The 19,873-nt window shown below is 38.8% G+C and overlaps 1 protein-coding gene across 1 annotated transcript in view; it reads right to left on the bottom strand.

The window, feature by feature from the left end:
- Positions 1 to 19,873, bottom strand: part of WDFY3 (WD repeat and FYVE domain containing 3) — a 330,461-nt gene that overhangs the window by 264,297 nt on the left and 46,291 nt on the right. The window contains 1 exon segment of the mRNA XM_078148340.1: positions 983 to 1,192. Within this exon segment, the coding sequence (XP_078004466.1) occupies positions 983 to 1,162 (180 nt within the window). The 5' untranslated portion in view covers positions 1,163 to 1,192.

Here is a 19,873-nt window from a genome sequence, read left to right as displayed (position 1 = left end):
TTAGTGGAGCACTTGTAACTGGATGTCCTGTAGCCTTCTTAAATTCAGTATGTCCAAAACAGATCTTGTTTTTCACCCCAAATCCTCTTCCCTTCTGAAATTCCCTGTTACTACAGAGGGTACCAACATCCCCCCAGGACCCAGGTTCCAAGGTATCATACTTGATTCCCCCCTCTCATTCTCCCCACATATCCAATCCGTTGCAAAGTCCTTCTACCTCTACCACATCTCTTGTATACAACTAATTCTCTCTGCTCCCACAGCCACCAGTGTAGTCCAAGCCCTCATCACCTCTTACCTGGCCCACTGCAATAGAATTCCAACTGGTCTTCCTGCCTCAAGTCTCTCCCAATTCCAATCTATTCACCACTCTGCTGCCAAGGTGTAGGTCTGGGCACGTCACTGCTCTGCTCGGTGAGCTGCACTTCCTTCCTATTTGCTCCAGACTCAAATACAATGTTCTCTGTTTGCCATTTAAAGTGCCTCTCAACCAGGTCCCTTCCCGTATTTCCAGTCTTCCTACTACGCATTCTCATCCACACATTCTATATTCTAACTACATGGAGTTATCTAACTGCAGTTCCTCCAACCCAACATTTCCTCCCATTTCTATGCCTCAGCAAATTTTTGTTTAATCGTTTTCCAGTCTTGTCTGATTCTTCATGATCCCTTTTGGGGTTTTGTTTGCAAGGACAGTGGAGTGGTTTGCCATTTCTTTCTCCAGCTCATTTTACAGATGAGGAAACTAAGGCAAATAGGGTTAAGAGACTTGCCCAGGATCACACAGCTAGTAAGTGTCTGAGGCCACATTTGAACTCAGGAAAATGAATCTTTCTGACTCCAGGTGCAGTGCTCTATGCACTATGGCACCCTCCTCCCCCAGCTGCCATGCCTCGGCACCGGCTGCCCCAAATGCCTGGAATGCTGTGCCCCTCTCCACTCTGTCTCTTAGCTTTCTTGGCTTTCAGTGTTTTATACTTACCCTATTAAACACAGGTAACATCATATAAAGTTTTTCTTCTTGTTCTTTCTGAGTCATATGCCGAGGAGGATGGCAGAGTTCAGTAAAGAGGCGCCGAAGGTGCATCAGTCCTAAAGCATTGTCCTGTGGGCTGCACTCTTCCTGGCGAGGCCGGCCCATAATCCTCTTCACCATATTCATCTTGGCCAGTTTATAAGAATCACCAGAATCCTGAAAGGACAAGTCAAATAAAATTAATTTGAAACAAAACCCCTCAAAAAACAAATTAGCTGCAATATACCACAGCCATAGTCAAAACGTAAAAAAAAAAAAAGATTTTCTGCTAATTTTACACAATTTGTTCCATCTAAGTATAGTTGATGACTGCTGTTTTTTATAGTTCAAATGACCTTTAAACTAGCTCAATCAACAAGTTTTTATGAAGAATTGATTAACATTCTAAGAGTTCAAGTTTCTTTTCCATCAGCAAACAAAACAGAAAAAGCAAAAGCTACTTATAAGAAAAATTGCACAAAATCAATATTATGACAGATTATAAACTAAACCTCTAGGAAAACTATGCTACTCAAAACTACTACTAAGTCTCTATTGACTATGTCAAAAATGAGTCCAGATACAAATTAATAAGAACAATTTTTTAAAAAAGATCGCTAAATGGTTTACAGATATCATGTTAATTAAAAACCTATGTGAAGCATAAACCTGTGGATAACATTTTTTACTGCTAGCATATCTTTCAATTTCTAAGAATAAATGTCTAGAAGGAAAAAATCCTGACATTTATTCAAATCAAGAAAGCTTACAATTGAGTCTATTAATAAGAACTTGCCTTAGAACTTAGTTTACTTTTAAAAGGCATGTTCAAATAGTAATATCCCATTAGGAAGCATTTTTTCAGAATCACAGAGTTGGGACAGATTCCAAGAGAAATCTCCACTACAATATACCTGAGAAGCGGCCAGCCAAGCCTCTTGTGAGTGAAGACTATAACAAAGGGGGGCCCCAGACTCCCCTTCCCTGCTGGTCATTCTCTTCTCAGGTTCCTCCTCTGGCTCCTGGTTCTCCCTTGGAGAACTCTCAGACTCTCTACTGCACCTCAGATGAGTCAAGGGCAATGAGTCTGTTAACCTTTCAAGGCCTTATCAATAAAATGAGAGGATTAGATTAGGTGACCTACAAGGTCCTTCCTGCTCCAAATATATGGTCCATGACCCTTACACCACAGGAACACTCTTTTCTTTTCTCCTCAAGCTTCCTACACTACCCCCTTCCCATTTCCTTTCAACAGAGGGTCTTCCTTGTCTCCTATTTTATCAAGAAAATAGAGGGGCAAACTATGATACATCATTTCTTCTCTCCTATTTTATAATTCAAAACTTTTACTGGCACCTCCCACTGTCTTCTCCTTTGCTCCAGTCTCTGATGAAGAGACAGCCTTTCTCTTTCCCAAGGCTCACCCTTCAGAATGGCCCCTTTGCTCCTACAGCCATGCCTAGGTCTGACTCGCATCCTTACACAGTCTTTGCCTTCCATCCCCTCAAGCCTATCACAGCCAAACTCCACCAATATCCTCTTGCCTGTTTTTGCTCTCTCTGGCGGAGAAGGAGCAGCCATCACCACCAACTGCCATCCACAGGGTAGGGTGAGATAGCCTGGTAGAAGTAGCAAGGTCTCTTGCAGGAGACAGGAGGCAGCGTGTGCCACTCCATCTGAGTCACTACCACCCCAATCTTGACCATCATCTCCCTTGAGACTGTGATGGAGATAGCTCAGGAGCCTGAACCCAAGAGCCTTGGGAACAGTAATGCTTCCAGCCCAGTGCCCTCGGCCATCATCCTGAGGACCCACCCCCAAGATGCAGCCTGGCCACCATTCCTGCAGGTGCTACAGCCACGGCTACAATGACCCAGAAAATGAAATTCTTGCCACCAAAGGCCTAGGCAATATCAAATAGCCCAACATCAGAAACTAAAGTTTTTCTCAGTAGTAATGACATTAAAGATGAGGCACCTACATCTGCTTAGCTGTGCCACCAAAGGACAAAGGCACACTTCCGTCTGATGTGCAACTAAAACATTCTCCCTTATTAGAGTGAGAGCTCAGAGAGAACTGAAACTGTCTTACTTTTCTATTCACTTCCCTAGCTTTTATCTCAGTGTTTTGCACAAAGTAAGTGATTAATAAATGCTTTATTTATTCATTTGTATATACAGTTGGAAATCATCTGCTGATAACTGAATCCATGGGAGCTAATGAGATCGCCAAGCACAACAGCACAAGTGTGAGGAGAAAAAGAGAGGGCCCAGTGCAGAGATCTGGGAAATCCAAGGCCAGCAGGCATGATGCGGACAGAGAACCATCAAATGACAGTGAGAAGGAGAGCTTAGGTAGACAGGATGAGAACAACACTGCACCAAAACCAGAGAAGAGGGTGATCAACAGTGCGGCCAAACACTGTGGATATCGAGGACCAAGAAAAGGGCAATAGACTTGACAAGTAGTAAATCACTGATAATTTGGAGGGAACAGTTTTAATTAAATGATGAAGTCAGAAGCCAGAATGCAGAGGGTCTGATGAAAGTGAGGGGGAGAGGAAAGGGGGCCACCAAATGCACAGTTTTCTCAAGAACTATAGCCACTGAAATAGAAAAGAGATGATGGTGAAAGCTAAAAGGGATCACCATTGAAGTGAGAGTTTGTTGGTTTTTTTTTTTTAAGGTAGGGAAGACATGAGCCTGTTTGTAGGCACAAAGAAGGAGCTGTTTGGCTAAGAGGAGACTGAACAGAAGAGAAAGGAGGGATGGCAGTAGGGGAAATCTGCTGGAGAGATTAAGAAGGGATAAAATCAAGAGTACATGTAGAATTATCAGCTTTGTCCAGAACGAAAAATGAGACAGTAAGGAAAGTGGTCTGAATGATTTGATATGAGGAAGAAGAAGAAAGACAAGGGAGTCCTCAGTCAATAGTCTCAACTTTTTGGGTGAAATATGGGAAATCAAATATTCATGATACTTGGCTGAGAAGGTGGGGTAGGATACTATGAGAGACTTGAGGGGAGATAAGAAGGTCTAGAAGAATCACTGAGCAGAGTAGGATAACAAACTGATTAAGAAGGAAAGGAATGTCTGCCCAGCAGCAGGGTAAGGGCCCAGTTGAGATTAGATAACATAAATCTGCAGTGGACTCAATGAGCATGATTTTGTCATTTCCTCCAGCTCCATTCAGTACCAAGTGAATGGGAGAGGAGGCAGACAGTAAAAGTAATCCAGGGGTGGGGTTTAACATGTGTTTGGTAATAGGTCAAGGTGGCAAGGAACTGGAGAGTAGAGGACATTGTCCAGATGAGTAGGTTCACCAAAGGATCAAGAAGGGAAAGAGAAGAGGTCCTGAGAGAACAGAGGGATGGAAGGAATGAACTTCAGGGTGAAGACAAAGAACAGGGTGAATAGTCATAAAGCAAAGGAAGAGAAAATAATAAAAGATGATGCATAAAGGAATTTCAGGATTTGAAAACAAAAAAGCTGGCAAGATCAGGAATGTGACCATCTCAGTGGCTAAGATGTAGTGAAGGAGTTTAACTACTTATCTATCTATCTAACAAGGGCTATATCCAACCACCTTATCTATATCTTGCCACTGGACCCAGATGGCTCAGGAGGAGAAAGACTTTGCACAGCCCTGCCTCATTTAAATGCAACTCACTTGCAAGTCATGACATCACCTTCCCAATGTCACAATCCTCTTCAAGAGCGAAGGACAAACAACAATCCATGAGCGGCAGTTGTTGGGGACCCAACTGGGCCATTCCAGTAGGGCAACACACTTTCCTCCCTCCCTCCCTCCTTCCTTTCTTACCTCCTCTCCCTCATTCCCTTCTCTCCCTCTGTTCATACAGGGAACAGAGGAATACAAAGGAATTTTGATTACTGACACCTAGCAAGATATCTTGGGGTTGACAGGCTAGATTTCTTTTTTAAGGACCATGCCCTGAACCCAATCACTCAAGTTCTCATCAACTGGCCAACAATAGGTCCCAGCCCAAGCCTCATTTGGTCATTGGTTGGGGAGAGTGCAAATAGAAATTGTTTCTGTTTTGGCCAGAAACCTTTCCCTCCAAGATAGTTTTTTCTTTTGTTTGTTTGTTTTTGACTAGCTAAAAGAGATCTTTCTTTGCCTCATTTCTTATCTAGCCTTATTCACTGAATGGGCATCGCCTCAGACAAACAGAACCAGGAAAGACCTTAGTTTAAAAAGGCCAGTCTCCCACTGCCTCCAGGGCCATCTCCAGTCTCCTGGTCTATATTTTGCCACTGGACCCAGATGGCTCTGGAGGACAAGAGTGAGGCTGATGAGTTTGCACAGCCCTGCCTCACTTAAATCCAATTCATTTGCAAGTCATGACATCACCTCCTCCTGTCACGGTCCTCCTTGAGAACAAAGGACAAACAACAACATCTATCTAACAATAAAATGTTAATATGGTACTTTGAATAATTTATTTAGATGATCAACCAAGTACTTAGCAGCATTAGGCTGTATTACAAATCTTTAAAAGGTAGAAATCCTTTAAATTAAATAAGAAAAAAGTTAAAACAAAAAATGCTTTGAATCAAGATTATAAGTTAAATAATGGTAAATAATTAAAGCCTTTTTTACTGCTCATCTAGAAAATCAGAAATAACTAAAGCACAAAAATTATATAAAATATTATACTAAATAGTTAATAAATACCTGAAAACTTTTTCTCTCTTTTCTGCCTTGAATTACATAGAAAAAGAAAAAAGAAAACACCATATGCCCCAGAAAATCATAGAATTGTTATTGCAAAACTTGAAACAGAATCTCAGCATTTTAATTTTTATTTAAAAAGTCTGAAATACCATATAAGGTAGCATGGATGGCAGGGTGGATTAGGGAACAAGGTTGTTCAACCACTACATTTGCCCTTTTCACCATACTAAATTCATTACTTCAATTTCCACTTTACATCAGCTGCCCTACCAGATTTCAATTCCAGGGAACGAGATGCTCCTCCTAGGAAAAGCTATTCACTTCTAAACTCATCTTCACACTGCTAACACAAACCTTGATTGACATCACTTCCTTCAGCTCTCTGTCCCCTCTGACTAAAGGGCTGGAGGGTGGCATATCAAACTCCTCCCAAAGCCTTCCTTTAGAGAAGAGAGAAAATGGACTCGACTCACTCCATTTGGCATCTGCTGCTCTGCCTAGTTTCAACTGACCCGCACAAAATGCTCCCCTACTAGGTACCCTTTAGTGCCTTGGCCCACCCTTTCCTTGTTCCTTTTGTGTGTTGTCTCCCCCTTTAGGCTGTAAGTTCCTTGAGGGCAAAGACTTTCTTTTTATCAATTGTGTCTCCAACCCTTAGCATGGTGCCTGGTACATAGCAGGCCCTTAATAAATGTTTATTGGATTGGATTAGATTGCTTAAATGGGATTGACAAATATGTTGTCATCATCAATGTGCCAGGCTGTGAGCTAGACACTGGGGATACAAATACAAAACTAAAGAGTCCCTGCCCTCAAGGAGCTTGTAGTCTATCAGAGAGGGTGGTGGGCAAAGGAAAGAGCAATGGGTACTCACATACCTCCCCCATACATATATGTATACACACCTCTTTCTTGTGCATATATACAGATATACACACACATACACAGGCATACCTACACATAGACCTACACCTACCTTTCTCACTTTGTATATAAACACACCTCTCTATACATACACACCATACCTCTAATATACATATGTACCTATATGAATTGGTAATCAATTTATGGAATTATGAAATAGAGGAAGGCACGCTCAGTTCTTTGGAGACCTGCCAGGAAACAGCAGCAATCACACTTTGACAGGCAGAGAGGATATGGGGGCAAACAGCACAAAAATACAAAGACAAGAGGCTGAAGAGGTGTAGAGGCATGGGGACAGGAGATGGAGTGGTGGATAAAGTCAGGCAGTGGTAGGGAGGAGAATGGGGAGGGGCAGAGGTAGAGAATATCACTCCTGTAACCATGGATGGGTGCTGGGAGTACTTGGCAGTATAGCTCCTTAGGAGATGGAAGAAGGGGGGTGGGGAGGTTTGTGCAGGAGTTTGAGGTTTCATTTTATAAGGTTTTGGTGGGGAACAGACTAACTCCTATAGTGCCACCTTGAGGTAAGTTCATTAACATATCCAAATCATTTCAAAGTTGTCAGTAAAACTTTAAACATATGCTTATATCAAAATTATCAGCACCATTTGGCGATGTGCAACTTGATTAAAATTTACATCATAGGACCAAAAGACTCTGACAGCAAAACTCAAGATGGCTTCTGCTGATTCTGAACACATTACCAGGATGTGATTTTTGGTTAATATATAATACAATCTATATAGAATGCCCCTTTAATCTTTAGGTAAGTTTGTACGTGCAAACTCATTTTCTGCTATTGCCACTTTATAGTGGCTACTTAGAAACTGACTTTACTGACTAGAAGAAGATTGTCAGGGGGACCAGAATAAGATACAATTTTAATGTGATATATACATTTATATACCTGAATATATGCCTATATAAATATGTATACTTATATACATGTCTGTATGTGTGTATAAAATACAGACAGTCATAGTTTATCCCTTGAGCTTCACTCTCACATCACCAATTGACTATTGAACATTCAAAATGGATTTCCCAAAGACATCTTAAACTCCACATGTCAAAACCTAATTTATTATCATTCCCTATAAACCCCACCCCCCATTCCAAACTTCCTATTTCTATCAAAGTTACTGCTACCATAATTCCTGTCTCAAAAGTTCATAACCAAGGCATAATCCTGGACTCAGCACTCGATTTCAATCCCCATAGAGTCAACTACAAAATCTTTCTGTTTCTATCTCCAAAGCACTTCTCAGGTCTGACTCTTTTTCTCTACTCAAGTACTGCCATAGTTAAGGCTCTCACCTCCACTATTCTGAAACTTCTTAACGGTTCTCCCTGCCTCAAGTATCTTCCTCCCAGTCTACCCTACACTTTACTTACAAAGTCATTTTTCTTAATGGCAGATCTTACCACATTTTTACCTAACCAAGCCCAGTGACTTCCCATTGTCTGTTTAGCTTTTAAATCCCTACACAACCTGGCCCCAATCGATCTTTCCAGTCTCAATGGCCATTACTTATCTTCCTTCATTCTACAACTTAGCCAGACTGCTATCTGTCAGTTTCTCATGCATGATCCATCTGCTGTTTCTCTACCTCTGCATCAGACCATCCCACATGCCTAGAATACACTCCTTCCCTCCCTAACTCATACAGTGCCTGACAGCTCCATTGATAAAACCACAGCTGCTGAACCATCTGATAGTACCAGAGACATTGGGGGTGAGAACTTTGTTTTCTGGCTCTTCAGTTACCCAGCATCACAGAGTCAATATGTGTCAGAGCTGGGACCTGGAATTAAGTTTTCCGAACTTCAGGATCATTGCTCTATCCACGACACAGATATTAAGAATATGATTACTTCTTACAGATGTAGATTAATCTGACAATGATAAAAGAGAATGAAATCAAGGATTTGAAGAGGTTAGAAACTTTTCACGGTGATTAGTGAATGGGAATGTTAAAGAGCACACTGATTTTTCAGCATTGCACAGCACATTTAATAAAGCTGACCATAGCCAGGGCTTAAATACAACTGTTGCAAATGAATAAATATTGTTGCAAAAATGGTAAATAAAATGTTAGCAAAGAGGTTACAATATGTATTTTGAAATGTGTTTAGATGGGATTGACCAGGGTTAACCAGAAATGCAAGAAATGTTTAAGTGTTAGGAAAATTATACATGCAGAAAATCTTTTTGCTCTTTTTGTTAAACAGTAAAATTCAACTTTTGGTTTAATATGCTGAGGTGAAAGGTTGTAGAGCAGCCCAGTTCTCCCATAGACACCCCAGCAAATATCTGCAAAAAGCAATGATAAAGTACACCAAACAGAAAGAAAATTAAATTCCTTCATCCAACCCAGAATGGAAAAAATAAAATAAAATAAATAAAATAAAATAAAAGGATGAAGAGAAGCCTGCAGAAGCTAGAAGAGGTATTGCCCAAGGCAGTCAGAGAAAGCACTGGCAAAACAGTTCTGGGAATGGGATTGGACCAAGAAAGCCAGCACAAGCCATGAAATCTTCCAGCACTGAGAGAGAGATCATGCCAATGAAAAGCTCTGGTAAACAGGTCTGAAGTCAGCCAACACTCTGAACAAGCAGGTTCCCGAAGGGATTGAAAGCCATTACAAGCATTTGGTAATAGGGACCTGAATCCAAATCCCAGCCCTTGCCTTGTCAGAACAAGTAAGTTCTAGAAGCTGCCCCATATGTCACCAACAGGTGGCCCAGCTGTGAACGGCAGGCAGGGAGAAGGCTGGGTGCCCATGGCAGAAGACCTTTACAAGAAGCTAGAGAGAACAGCAATTGCCAATATCCAACTGGGGCCATAACAAAGGACAGCACCAAGTCCTAATAGAGAACTGTGCAAAGAGGAGGAAACGTGAACAGCCCAAGCCAGCACCCAAAGCGGACCACCATGAACGTCATCCAGAAGACAGGAACTGACAAAGACAGCGCGAATCCAGAAAACCTCTGTCTTCTAGGGTCCGGGAGAAGTTAAGATCAACACAAGAACAGGACATACTTTTATTCTGTTGTTTTGCTTTAAGACAAGAAACAAAAGGAACATTCTAAAGCAAAAATGAGGAAGAAGGGGAAGGAACTGACTTCTCTGATAATTAAGGTGCCTCAAAAATATATTATGAGTATATAAACATGTAGGCAGAAGCTGGGAGAGGAAGCGTCTTCACTCTTAACCTGAACTGCACACAAACACATGAAGATATTGCCGTACAAATACATTAAACTAAATAAGAAAAAAGAGGTCAGGGAGTGAGGAGGCAGGGTTAAAAGGGAAAGTGATATCAGAAAAGAATAGATCTTTTCAATGCTAACATTTTATTGGTGTTGTTATAAGGTAGTAGGATGTAGAACATCGTTGCCTCTAAAGAACTAAAGATGATTAATTATCACACAGAGGGCAATGGAAAGGGAGGAGAGGAAGTACACGTGTAAACAAGGGATGCTGAAGAACAGGATGTCAAGAAGGAATTGCATAGTGGAGGAAGGTCTCGAAAAGGGCAGCCGACTTCCAGGTCATATAATCATTAAGAAGGCAGACTAGACATTTTCTCCAATTCCCTCAACCTCTCAAACCTCTCCAAAACATAAATTATAAGCCAAAGATAAAGTTAACTTCAGCTGTTTCCATGGTCTAGGATACTAAGAACCTAAAAGGTTTAAAAAAACAAACAAAAACAAAAACCCCAAACCCAGGAAATGACGCACACTGACCCTGAGCTCACTTGGTACCCTTCCCTGACCTCCCATGCTATCTGCAGCAAGGCTGTACTAGCAGACCCAAGGACTCAATACAGGCTTCCATCAAAAGCCACCCCTATATCCTGTCCCCCTCCCTTTTTTTCAGTACTCTGGAGCCCCCAGCTCTAGGCTGTGAAAGTTTGCTCAAGCCTCAACAGCTGGCTTGGCCACAGCCTTTCAGGAGCAAAAGCCAGAAGCACCAGCCCTGTAAAACTCTGAACTGCCAGTGTGGGGGAAAGTAGGCTCTGAACTGGTGATACCAGGCCAGAGAACTAAGGAAGAGAGAGAATGCAACAGGTCACCAGGACAGGGGGCCTTGCACATGAGGGGCTGTGCAGCACTCCACCAAGCCTGAGGGAAATAGCACAGTACTCAGCTGGGGCCACTTCAGACCACTGAAAAGTCAGCTGGGGCAGAGATTAAAGCTGGTGAACTATGAATTACCCAGTGTGGATGGAGGTTGAGACATGTGGAGATCCAGGCCCTAAAGAAACCACAAATAAGAGGGAAGGGGATCAGACAGTGAGTAACAAGGAAAATAAGGAGAGAAAGTACCGACAGTACCAGAGATTTCTGGAAGACCTTGAACATAAACAGATTAATCAACAGGAATACAGGAACAACAGAAGGAAATGTAGCCTCCCTATCTAGTAAATGAGTTCAGGTATCTGAACACATATATATGCATTCATTATGCAAGCAAAATATACAGATCTTGAAGACAGGATGCATAGACATAACCTAAGGACCATAGGTCTCCTGAAAGAACATAATAGGATAAAAAAATCTGAATATCAAAATAAAGAAAATAATAGAAGAAACAGCCAGAACTTCAGAACACAGAAAATGAAATAATAATTAAAGTCACAAATCATCTCCAGAAAAAAAGGAAAAAAAAGGCTGGCAAACTCCAAAAAAGAAAGTGGTTAATTTTAACAATCTAATTCAGAAAGTTCAGCAAGCCATCAGGAGAAAATCCTTCAAATGCAAAGAGAAGGACATTTGAATAACCTAAGACTATCCACTAAAAAAAGGAGGAGTGAATGGTATAATGTGTTCCAAAGAGCTCTGGAGCTCAGGACACAGCCCAGGGTGACCTGTCCTGAAATCTGAGCTTCCCCTTACAGGAGCAAAGATGAATGTTCAATAACAGAGGAGTTTCAAACATTTTTAGTTTAAAAACAACAACAACAACAACCACAACAGAGCTGCAAAGATTGTTTCCTGAACCACTTCCAACAGCAGAACTGCAGGAGGAGTAAATAAATGCACATAGCAAAAGCACCAGACTGACAACAGGACACCAGTAAGGGGCTTCCTTCTAAATGTATACAAGGAGACGGGGTGAAGGCAGAAATCTGGTAGGAGTGCAGCTGAAGAGGCAGACAGTGGGGCATTGTGGCCAGAAGTTGCCTACCCGTTCCCCCTACAGATCAATGTTTCTTTTGTGGCACTAAATTATAACATAAGAGGAAACATGAAAGAGGGGAGGAAAACAGAGGGATGTAGAGAAGGACCACCTAGGTCAAAGCAAGGATCAGCAATGACAGGAAGGTGGTGTCTGTGGTCTCAGAAGAGCCTATAGGGGAGCAGAAGACTGGAAAGGGGAAAGAAGGAAGGAGGCCTTACTCTGGAGGTGAGAGGGGGTTCCACTAATGTATGGGTAAAGGGAGATGAGAACTTCACACACAAAGGAAAAGGGGAAGCTGTGGGCTATGCCCTACAAGGCAGTGTGGCAGAAAGGGTCTAGAGGGCACAGCCTAGAATGGGATACCTTGAAAGCTTTGACTGTATAAAGAATACAGAGAAAAAAGAGAGACTAGATGATTATAGGGTTCACAAAATCAGAGAATGAGGGTCTAGCATAAATAGAAAGAGAAAATGGATAATGAAGAGAGTAAAATTCTTTCTAGAAAGGAGCACAAAAAATGAAATTAAAAAACCAATAAACAGAACTAACTAAAGGAAAGGAGAGAAAGGGGAAATATCTACTTGACTGAGAAGAAAAAAGAGGGAGAAATATATAACCTGATAAAAGCACAGAGGGACTAATAAAACCCTAAAGAGTAAAGGATGCCAAATAAGAGGAGAGGTTAGGGAGGAGAACCAGCGAATAGGGCCACCTTAACAAAAAGAAAAAATTAAAGTACCTGAAGGAACATTATACTCTGTTTAGAGCAGAAGAGGAAAAATCATAACTTTAAAAAATCATTTTAGAGACAGATGGAGAAAAATGTAAACCTAAGTCTTATAAATTTAAGTGTGATTAAACAATCCAATAAAAAGAAAAAGAATGATGAGTTGGATGAGAAAACTGTACAATCTCTTGCTTACAAGGAACACATTTAAAAAGCAAAAACCATACAAAATAATTGAGGGGATAGAAAAAAATTTACTATGCATTAAGTGGAGAGGAAAAAAAAGCATGATATCACACTATCAGACAAAGCAAAAAACAAAGATTCAAAATATAAAAAGTGCTAAACAAGGAAACTATATTATGCTAAAAGAAACCATAAACAATAAATCAATATCAATTATAAACTTATAAGCTCCAAATGTCTTAGCATCCAAATTTGTACAGTAACACAATACTGACAGGAGATTTCAATATTCCTCTATTAGTTGTGGATAAGTGTAACAGAAAGATAAACAAAAGGGAAAATGTAGAATTGAACAAGTTTCTGAAGAAACTAGACTTAAAAGATCTGTGGCAATCTTCTAAATGGGTCAGCAAAAGAATATATATATTTCTCTGCTGTACCACATGGAACTTTTACAAAAACTGACCATGTACTAGGTCACAGAGATACTGCAAACAAATGTAAAAAGGCAGAAAGTCAATACTTCCTTCACCGACCACAATGCAATAAGAATAGAAATTGGATTAGAGACAACAAAAGACAGAAACCCAAATGGAGACTTAACAATGAAATCTTAAATAATAAGTCAAAGAATAAATCATAGAAACAATAACTATGTAAAAGAAAATGATAATGATGAAACATCATTGCAAAATTTCTGGGATGCAATTAAAACAGTTCTTGGGGGGGAAACATATCCTTATAATCATAAGTTAATAAAATAGAAAAAGAAGATTAATGAACTGAATATGTACTTTTAAAATTAGAAAACTGGCAAATGCACAAACCTAAGATAATCACAAAAGAAGAGCTGATTTAAAAATAGGAGAGCAGAAAATCAAATCAGTAAAACAGCATATAAGCAAGGTAAAATCAAGGAAAACTAGAAGAAGTAAAAAGAGTAATTAAAACATATTACACAGTTACATGCTAACAAAACTGAGAACACAGAAGAAACAGAGGAATATCTTCAAATGCCTAGAAGACCAGATAGAGATCTTAAATAAACTGATCTCAGAAAAGGAAAAAGAACTAGCTATAAAATAACTAACAAAGAGGAAAAAAAAACCTCCTGGACCTGATAGATTCACAGGAGAATTCTATCAGACTTTTAAAGAACAGTTAGCACCCATACTTAACAAATTATTCTCAAAAATTAGGAAAGAAAGCATCCTACCACAATCCTTTTATGATATAAATGTAGTTCTAATATCCTATATCAGGGAAGATAAAAACACAGAAAGAAAATTACAGGTCAACATCTGCAATGAACACTGACTCAAAAATTTTAACCAAAATCCTACAAAATTATAGCAATTTATCCAAGAAATTATTCCATTGTGATCAAATGAGATTTAAACCAGGGACTCATAGCTTGTTCAATATTAGGAAAACATTATAATTAATATTAAAAATTAAAACATCCAAAACTACATGATCATCCCAATAGATGGAGAAAAAGCCTTTGACAAAGTACATCATTCTTTTATGCTTAAAAAAAAAAACCCTACCAAGTATAGGCTTAAAGGAACTTTTAAAGATAAAACTAAAAGTAAGCATCATATACATTGGGGATATACTAGAACTTTTCCAATAAATATGGGGGTGAAGCAAAGATGCATACTCTACCTACTCCTATTTGATATAGTTCTGGAGTTGGTAGCAATAGCATTAATACAAAAGAAGGGAATTAAAGGAATAAAGATAAGTAAAGAGGAGATAAAACTATGATTGTTTGCTGATGATATAATGGTTCACTTGGAAAACCCCAGGGAATCAGCAAAGATACTGAGACAATAACTTCATCAAAGTTGCCATCTACAAAGTAAATCCACAAAAATCAACAGCATTTCTACATAGTAACAAAACACAAGAAGCAATCATAGAAAGGGAAATCCCATTCCAAATAACTTTAAATATATATAAACTACATGGGGATCTCCCTCTCAAAATACACAAAAGGCTCATATAGATGCAATTACAAAGCACTTCTTCAGGAAATAAAGAACAACTTCAATAACTGCAGGGATATTCATTGCTCATGAGTAGACCACGCCAAGATAGTCAAAATAATACTACCAAAACTAAAATTTTATACTGTTAATAATATACCAATTAAATTAACAAGAGGATACTTTATACTGCTTGATAAAATAATAATAAAATTCATTTGGAAAAACAAAAGATCTAGAATATCAAGGGAAATAATGAAAAGTAGTAAGGACAAAGGATGAATTGCACTTTCAGACCTCATACCATACCATAAAGCAGCAGTCATCAAAACTATCTGATATTGGTTAAAGAATAGATCGAATGACGGAACAGACTAGACAAGGGTGATTCAGAAACAAAAGAATTGAAAAAATGCAAATTAAAACAACTCTGAGCTACCACTTCACACCTATCCAGATGGCTTATATGACAAAAAAAGAAAATGATAATGATGGAGATGTGGGAAAACTGGAACACTAATGCACTGGTGGAGTTGTGAACTGATCCAACCATTCTGGAGAACAGTTTGGAACTATGTCCAAAGGGCTATAAAACTGTGCATACCCTTTGATCCAGCAATACCACTTCTAGGTCTGTATCCCAAAGAGATCACAAAAAAGGGAAAAGGACCCACATGCACAAAAATATTTATGGCAGTTCTTTTTGTGGTGGCAAAGAATTAAGATATTGAGGGGATGCCCATCAACTGGGAAATGGCTGAACAAGTTGTGGTATGTGTTTATGATGGAATACTATTGTTCTATAAGAAATGACGCACAGATGGATTTCAGAAAAACCTAGAGAGACTCTTATAAACTGATACTAAGTGAAGTGAGCAGAACCAGGAGAACACTGCATACACAGTGTGCTATGACCAACTTTGATTGACTTAGCCCTTCTCAGCCATACAATCATCTAAGACAATTTCAAAAGACTCATGATGGAAAATGTTCTCCACATCCAGAGAAAGAACAATGGAGTCTCAATGCAGATTGAAGCACACTATTTTCTCTTTTGTTTTTTTCTTTCTCGTGGTTTTTCCCTTTTGTTCGATTCTTCTTTCACAACATGACTAATGTGGGAATATGTTTAATATGATTGTACATGTATAGCCTATATCAGATTACTTGCTGTCTTGGGGAGGGGAGGGGAGGTAGGGAGGGTGAAAAAAATTTGGAACTCAAAATCTTATAGAAGTGAATGTTGAAAACTATCTTTACATGTAATTGGAAAAAATAAAATACTATTAAAAAAATAGAACTCAATAACCCAGCATTTGATAAAGTAGAAAACACAAGTTGCCTACAGAAAAACTCCCTATTTGATAAAAACTGCTGGAAAAACTGAAAAGCAGTCTGGCAGAAAATAGGCTTAGATTTACACCTTGCACACTATTCCACAATATATTATAAATGAATATTTGGCCTTAATATTAAAGATCCTATTAAAAAATTAAAAAAGAAACAAACCATAAACCTCTCACAGCTATGGGTAGGAAACGTATTCTTAATTAGGTAAGAGATAAAGGCAATTACAAAAGATAACATAGATAACCAATTACTTGAAAACTGAAAAGTTTCTATATCAACACTATTAACACATCAAGCATAAGAAGGGAAGTCTTCAAATGGGAAAAGAAACTTTGTTGTCAAAAAGGAACTGTATTATGGGGAAACAAGGTGGGCTAGTAACTTGGCAAGAGCAAAGGTTGAGAGGAAACAGCTAGATCACTCCATTGGTACTCTCTAGATGTTAGATAGTCAAACTAGATTTCAATGTGTCAAGTTAATTAGGGTTAGAAAGCCACTGAAATGGAAAAAAAATGTGAGTTCTTTCCCCAGAAAGTAAAACTTCTGCTAAAAAACAAAAAACTCAAAAAACATAAAGAAAAAAAAGAAAAAAACAAAAACCCTAACTCTTGACAGAAATGAATTTACTGAATTAAAAACCAACCATCTACCAGGAAGGCTCAAATGTTAGCGCTCAGATGTCAGTACTATAACTTTTTTAAAAAAGCTTTCAACAAATTAGAATTGTTGAATGTTTATCATTAATGAGGGGGTTGTAACTATAACAGTCCTTTCAGACAGTTTCTTCTAACACTAAATCTTATGATACTAATCTACATGATTCCTTTTAGGAAACTAAATCTCTTTTAATTTGACAAACAGTTGACTTAACAAATTAAACAGCATATCATGAGACAGGAAACACACATAGCCCGACTCAACTGTTTGTGCTGCAGTAATCATGTTATAGACATCCCAGGCAACTATCCATATCTAAAAGTACTATGGTTACATTTTTTAAATTTAAGAAATACAAAATGAAGCAATTCTTTTTACAACCTTCTTATTGATTATGTACTCATCCATCAATAGGCTACCTTAAAAAGATTGGTGATTCAACGAGTTCACAATATCACAAGTGACAGTTGTCTAAAATGCTGTCAGATTAAAACAGTTTAAGTTTTCAAAGGTACTCCATAAATTAATTTAAAACAAAAGAAAAAGCAAAATTAATTACCTGCCATGTTTGCTAATTGAAAATATTAGAAAAGATGGAAGGATGCCCTCCTGGACTGAAAAAAAAAAGATTATAAACTAATATCTTTTCCCCTCCTTATTCTTTAAAGCCAACGCATTCATCCAGGCCTCATGTGGACTACTCATTAACAGCTCCACCAGGTGCAAAACCTCTTCCCCCCCTCCCCCATTCACCCACTGCTTTTCTCCTATCCAGTACTCCTCTTTTCCCCCTCTATGCTCCACCCACTAACCAATCTGGGGCTAAGAAAAGAGAAAGTTTTAAGAACTGCAGGTCCAGACATGGGGTTGGAGAAGGGAAGGCCAGTAGAGGCTGTGAGGCTTAGACCAAAACGCTTTAGAGGCCGGTTTACCTCTATTTCTGTACTATAATATTCAAGAGTCAAAGGTCTTTCAAAATAAATTTGTTACCTGATAGTTTGAAATACAGATTCTCAACAATAAAATTACTTAAGAGTATCTAAAGAAGTGCCATGGCATTTATGGGTAAAAGTCTGAGAACTATTTATTTGACAAGTGAATGGGTCTGTGATAATAATAGAAGCTTCTTCCAATGACAGCGATCAAAATGCATCCATGGCCTCTCCCCTCATGTGATTCTTGTTCTTGTCCTCCCATGAAACTTCCACAGGAGCTCCACTCCATTACTCAAGGTATTATTACTCCAGTAAAGAAATAAGGACACTAAAGGAATAAGAATAGGAAGAAAGGAGAGGTGGGGGATACCTGGAAAATAGTGCTTCAATAAAACTATGTTTTCAAAAACGGGAGCCTTTATTGCAGAGATAAGCATAGAGTTATTAATAGCACCACACAATTTCCCCAAAAGCAATCCATCCCAAACTCCTTCAGATCAGGATACAGTTCCCTGGGAACTGCTACTTTAATTACATACTAAGGTCATATTCGTTACAAAAATCCAAGAGAAATGGTATGAAGTAAAAAAAACCAAAAGCAAATAGGTGAGCTGACATGAGTAGTAGACATGACTCTTAGTTCTTCTGTCTCCTTCGCCCCTAGATTAATATATCTAAGCCTAGTCTCTCCTGAGATGAATTAGACAACAAGTATTTACTCAGTGCTTACAATGGGCCAGACACAAAAAAATAAAATAAAACAAAAGCAGTGCCTATCTTTAAGGAACTTAGGTTCTAATGGAGGAGAAAACACATAAATGGGGCAGCTAGATGGTGCAGTGAATAGAACATTGGGCTTGGAATCGGGAAGGCTCATCTTCCTGAGTTCAAATCTGGCCTCAGCCACTTACTAGTTTGTGACCCTGGGTAAGTCACTTCATCCTATTCGTCTCAGTTTCATTTCCTCATCTGTCAAATGAGCTGGAGAAGGATGGTGAACCGCTGTAGCATCTTTGCCCAAGACAACCTCAAAATGGGGTCACAAAGAGTAGGATAAGACTGAAACAACTGAACAAAAACCTTCAAGGGGAAGGCACAAAGAACAAGGGGAATGGGGTGGGGACTGCAGAAAGTCTCCTGCAAAAGGTCTCATATCCAAGATACATAAGACACTAATTTAAATATATAAGAATAAATAAAAGCCATTCCCAATAGAAAAAAAAGTCTGAAAGATGAATAAGCTATTTCAAAGGAAGAAAGCTAAGTTATCAAATATGAAAAAAAATGCTCTAAATCACTAATGATTAGAGAAGTGGAACTCTGAGATCTGACCCTGAACCCATCAAATTGACAAAGGAAAAAGACAAATATCAGACGGGCTGATGATTTAAAAAAAAAAAAGCACACTACTTGCAATGCTGAATGAAATTAAATTGCTCCAATCATTCTACAAAGTAATCTGGAACTGTGTCCCAAAAGTCAGCAACCTGTGCTTACCTTTTGACCCATCAGTATCACCATTAGAACTGGAATTATCCCTGAGCAGAACAAAGAAAGAGAAAAAGGACCCACATGTATAAAGTTATTTAGAGCACCTCTTGGTAGCAAAAAAAAAAAAAGAAAAAAACCCTGGAAACTAAGGGGACATCCTTCTACTAGGGAATGGCTAAATAAAGTATGGCATATGGATACATTCTATTTCATCATAAAAAATGACAAAATGGATAGTGTCAGAAGAACGTATGATTTAACTGCAACAGTGTAGTGAGCAGAACCAGGAGATCAATATATATGAAAATGACAACATTATTAAGAAGAAAACAACTCTGAAGCATTGGCATGTTTTGATCAATACAAGGATTTAACATGATCCCAGAGGACTAATGATGAAACACCCAACCCATCTCTTGACAGAAAAGTGATGGATTCAAGAAGCAAAAAAAGGCAATTGTTTTTGGACACAGTCAATGGTGGGATTTTGTTTTCCTTGAATATGCATATCTTCTTGAATGCTTTAAGAAATATACTTTTCTGCATTTTTCAGGGGAACATGGATAGGGTAGCAAAAAAAAAGGTTCCTGAGACATCTTTTTAAAAATAGAGAGAAGAAAACAAAAGGCCAGGAAAAAAACAGAAAATGAAAGCAGCTTTGAAAGCTAAACACTGAATTTATTAAATACATAAAAGGAAAAGCAAGCT

The sequence above is a fragment of the Phascolarctos cinereus genome, unplaced genomic scaffold (genome assembly GCF_003287225.1).
Source record: "Phascolarctos cinereus isolate Bilbo 61053 unplaced genomic scaffold, phaCin_HiC Scaffold_9;HRSCAF=440, whole genome shotgun sequence".
Lineage (NCBI taxonomy): Eukaryota > Metazoa > Chordata > Mammalia > Diprotodontia > Phascolarctidae > Phascolarctos > Phascolarctos cinereus.
Note: the sequence above shows the minus strand (reverse complement) of the source record. Positions and strands in the feature narration are given on the sequence as shown.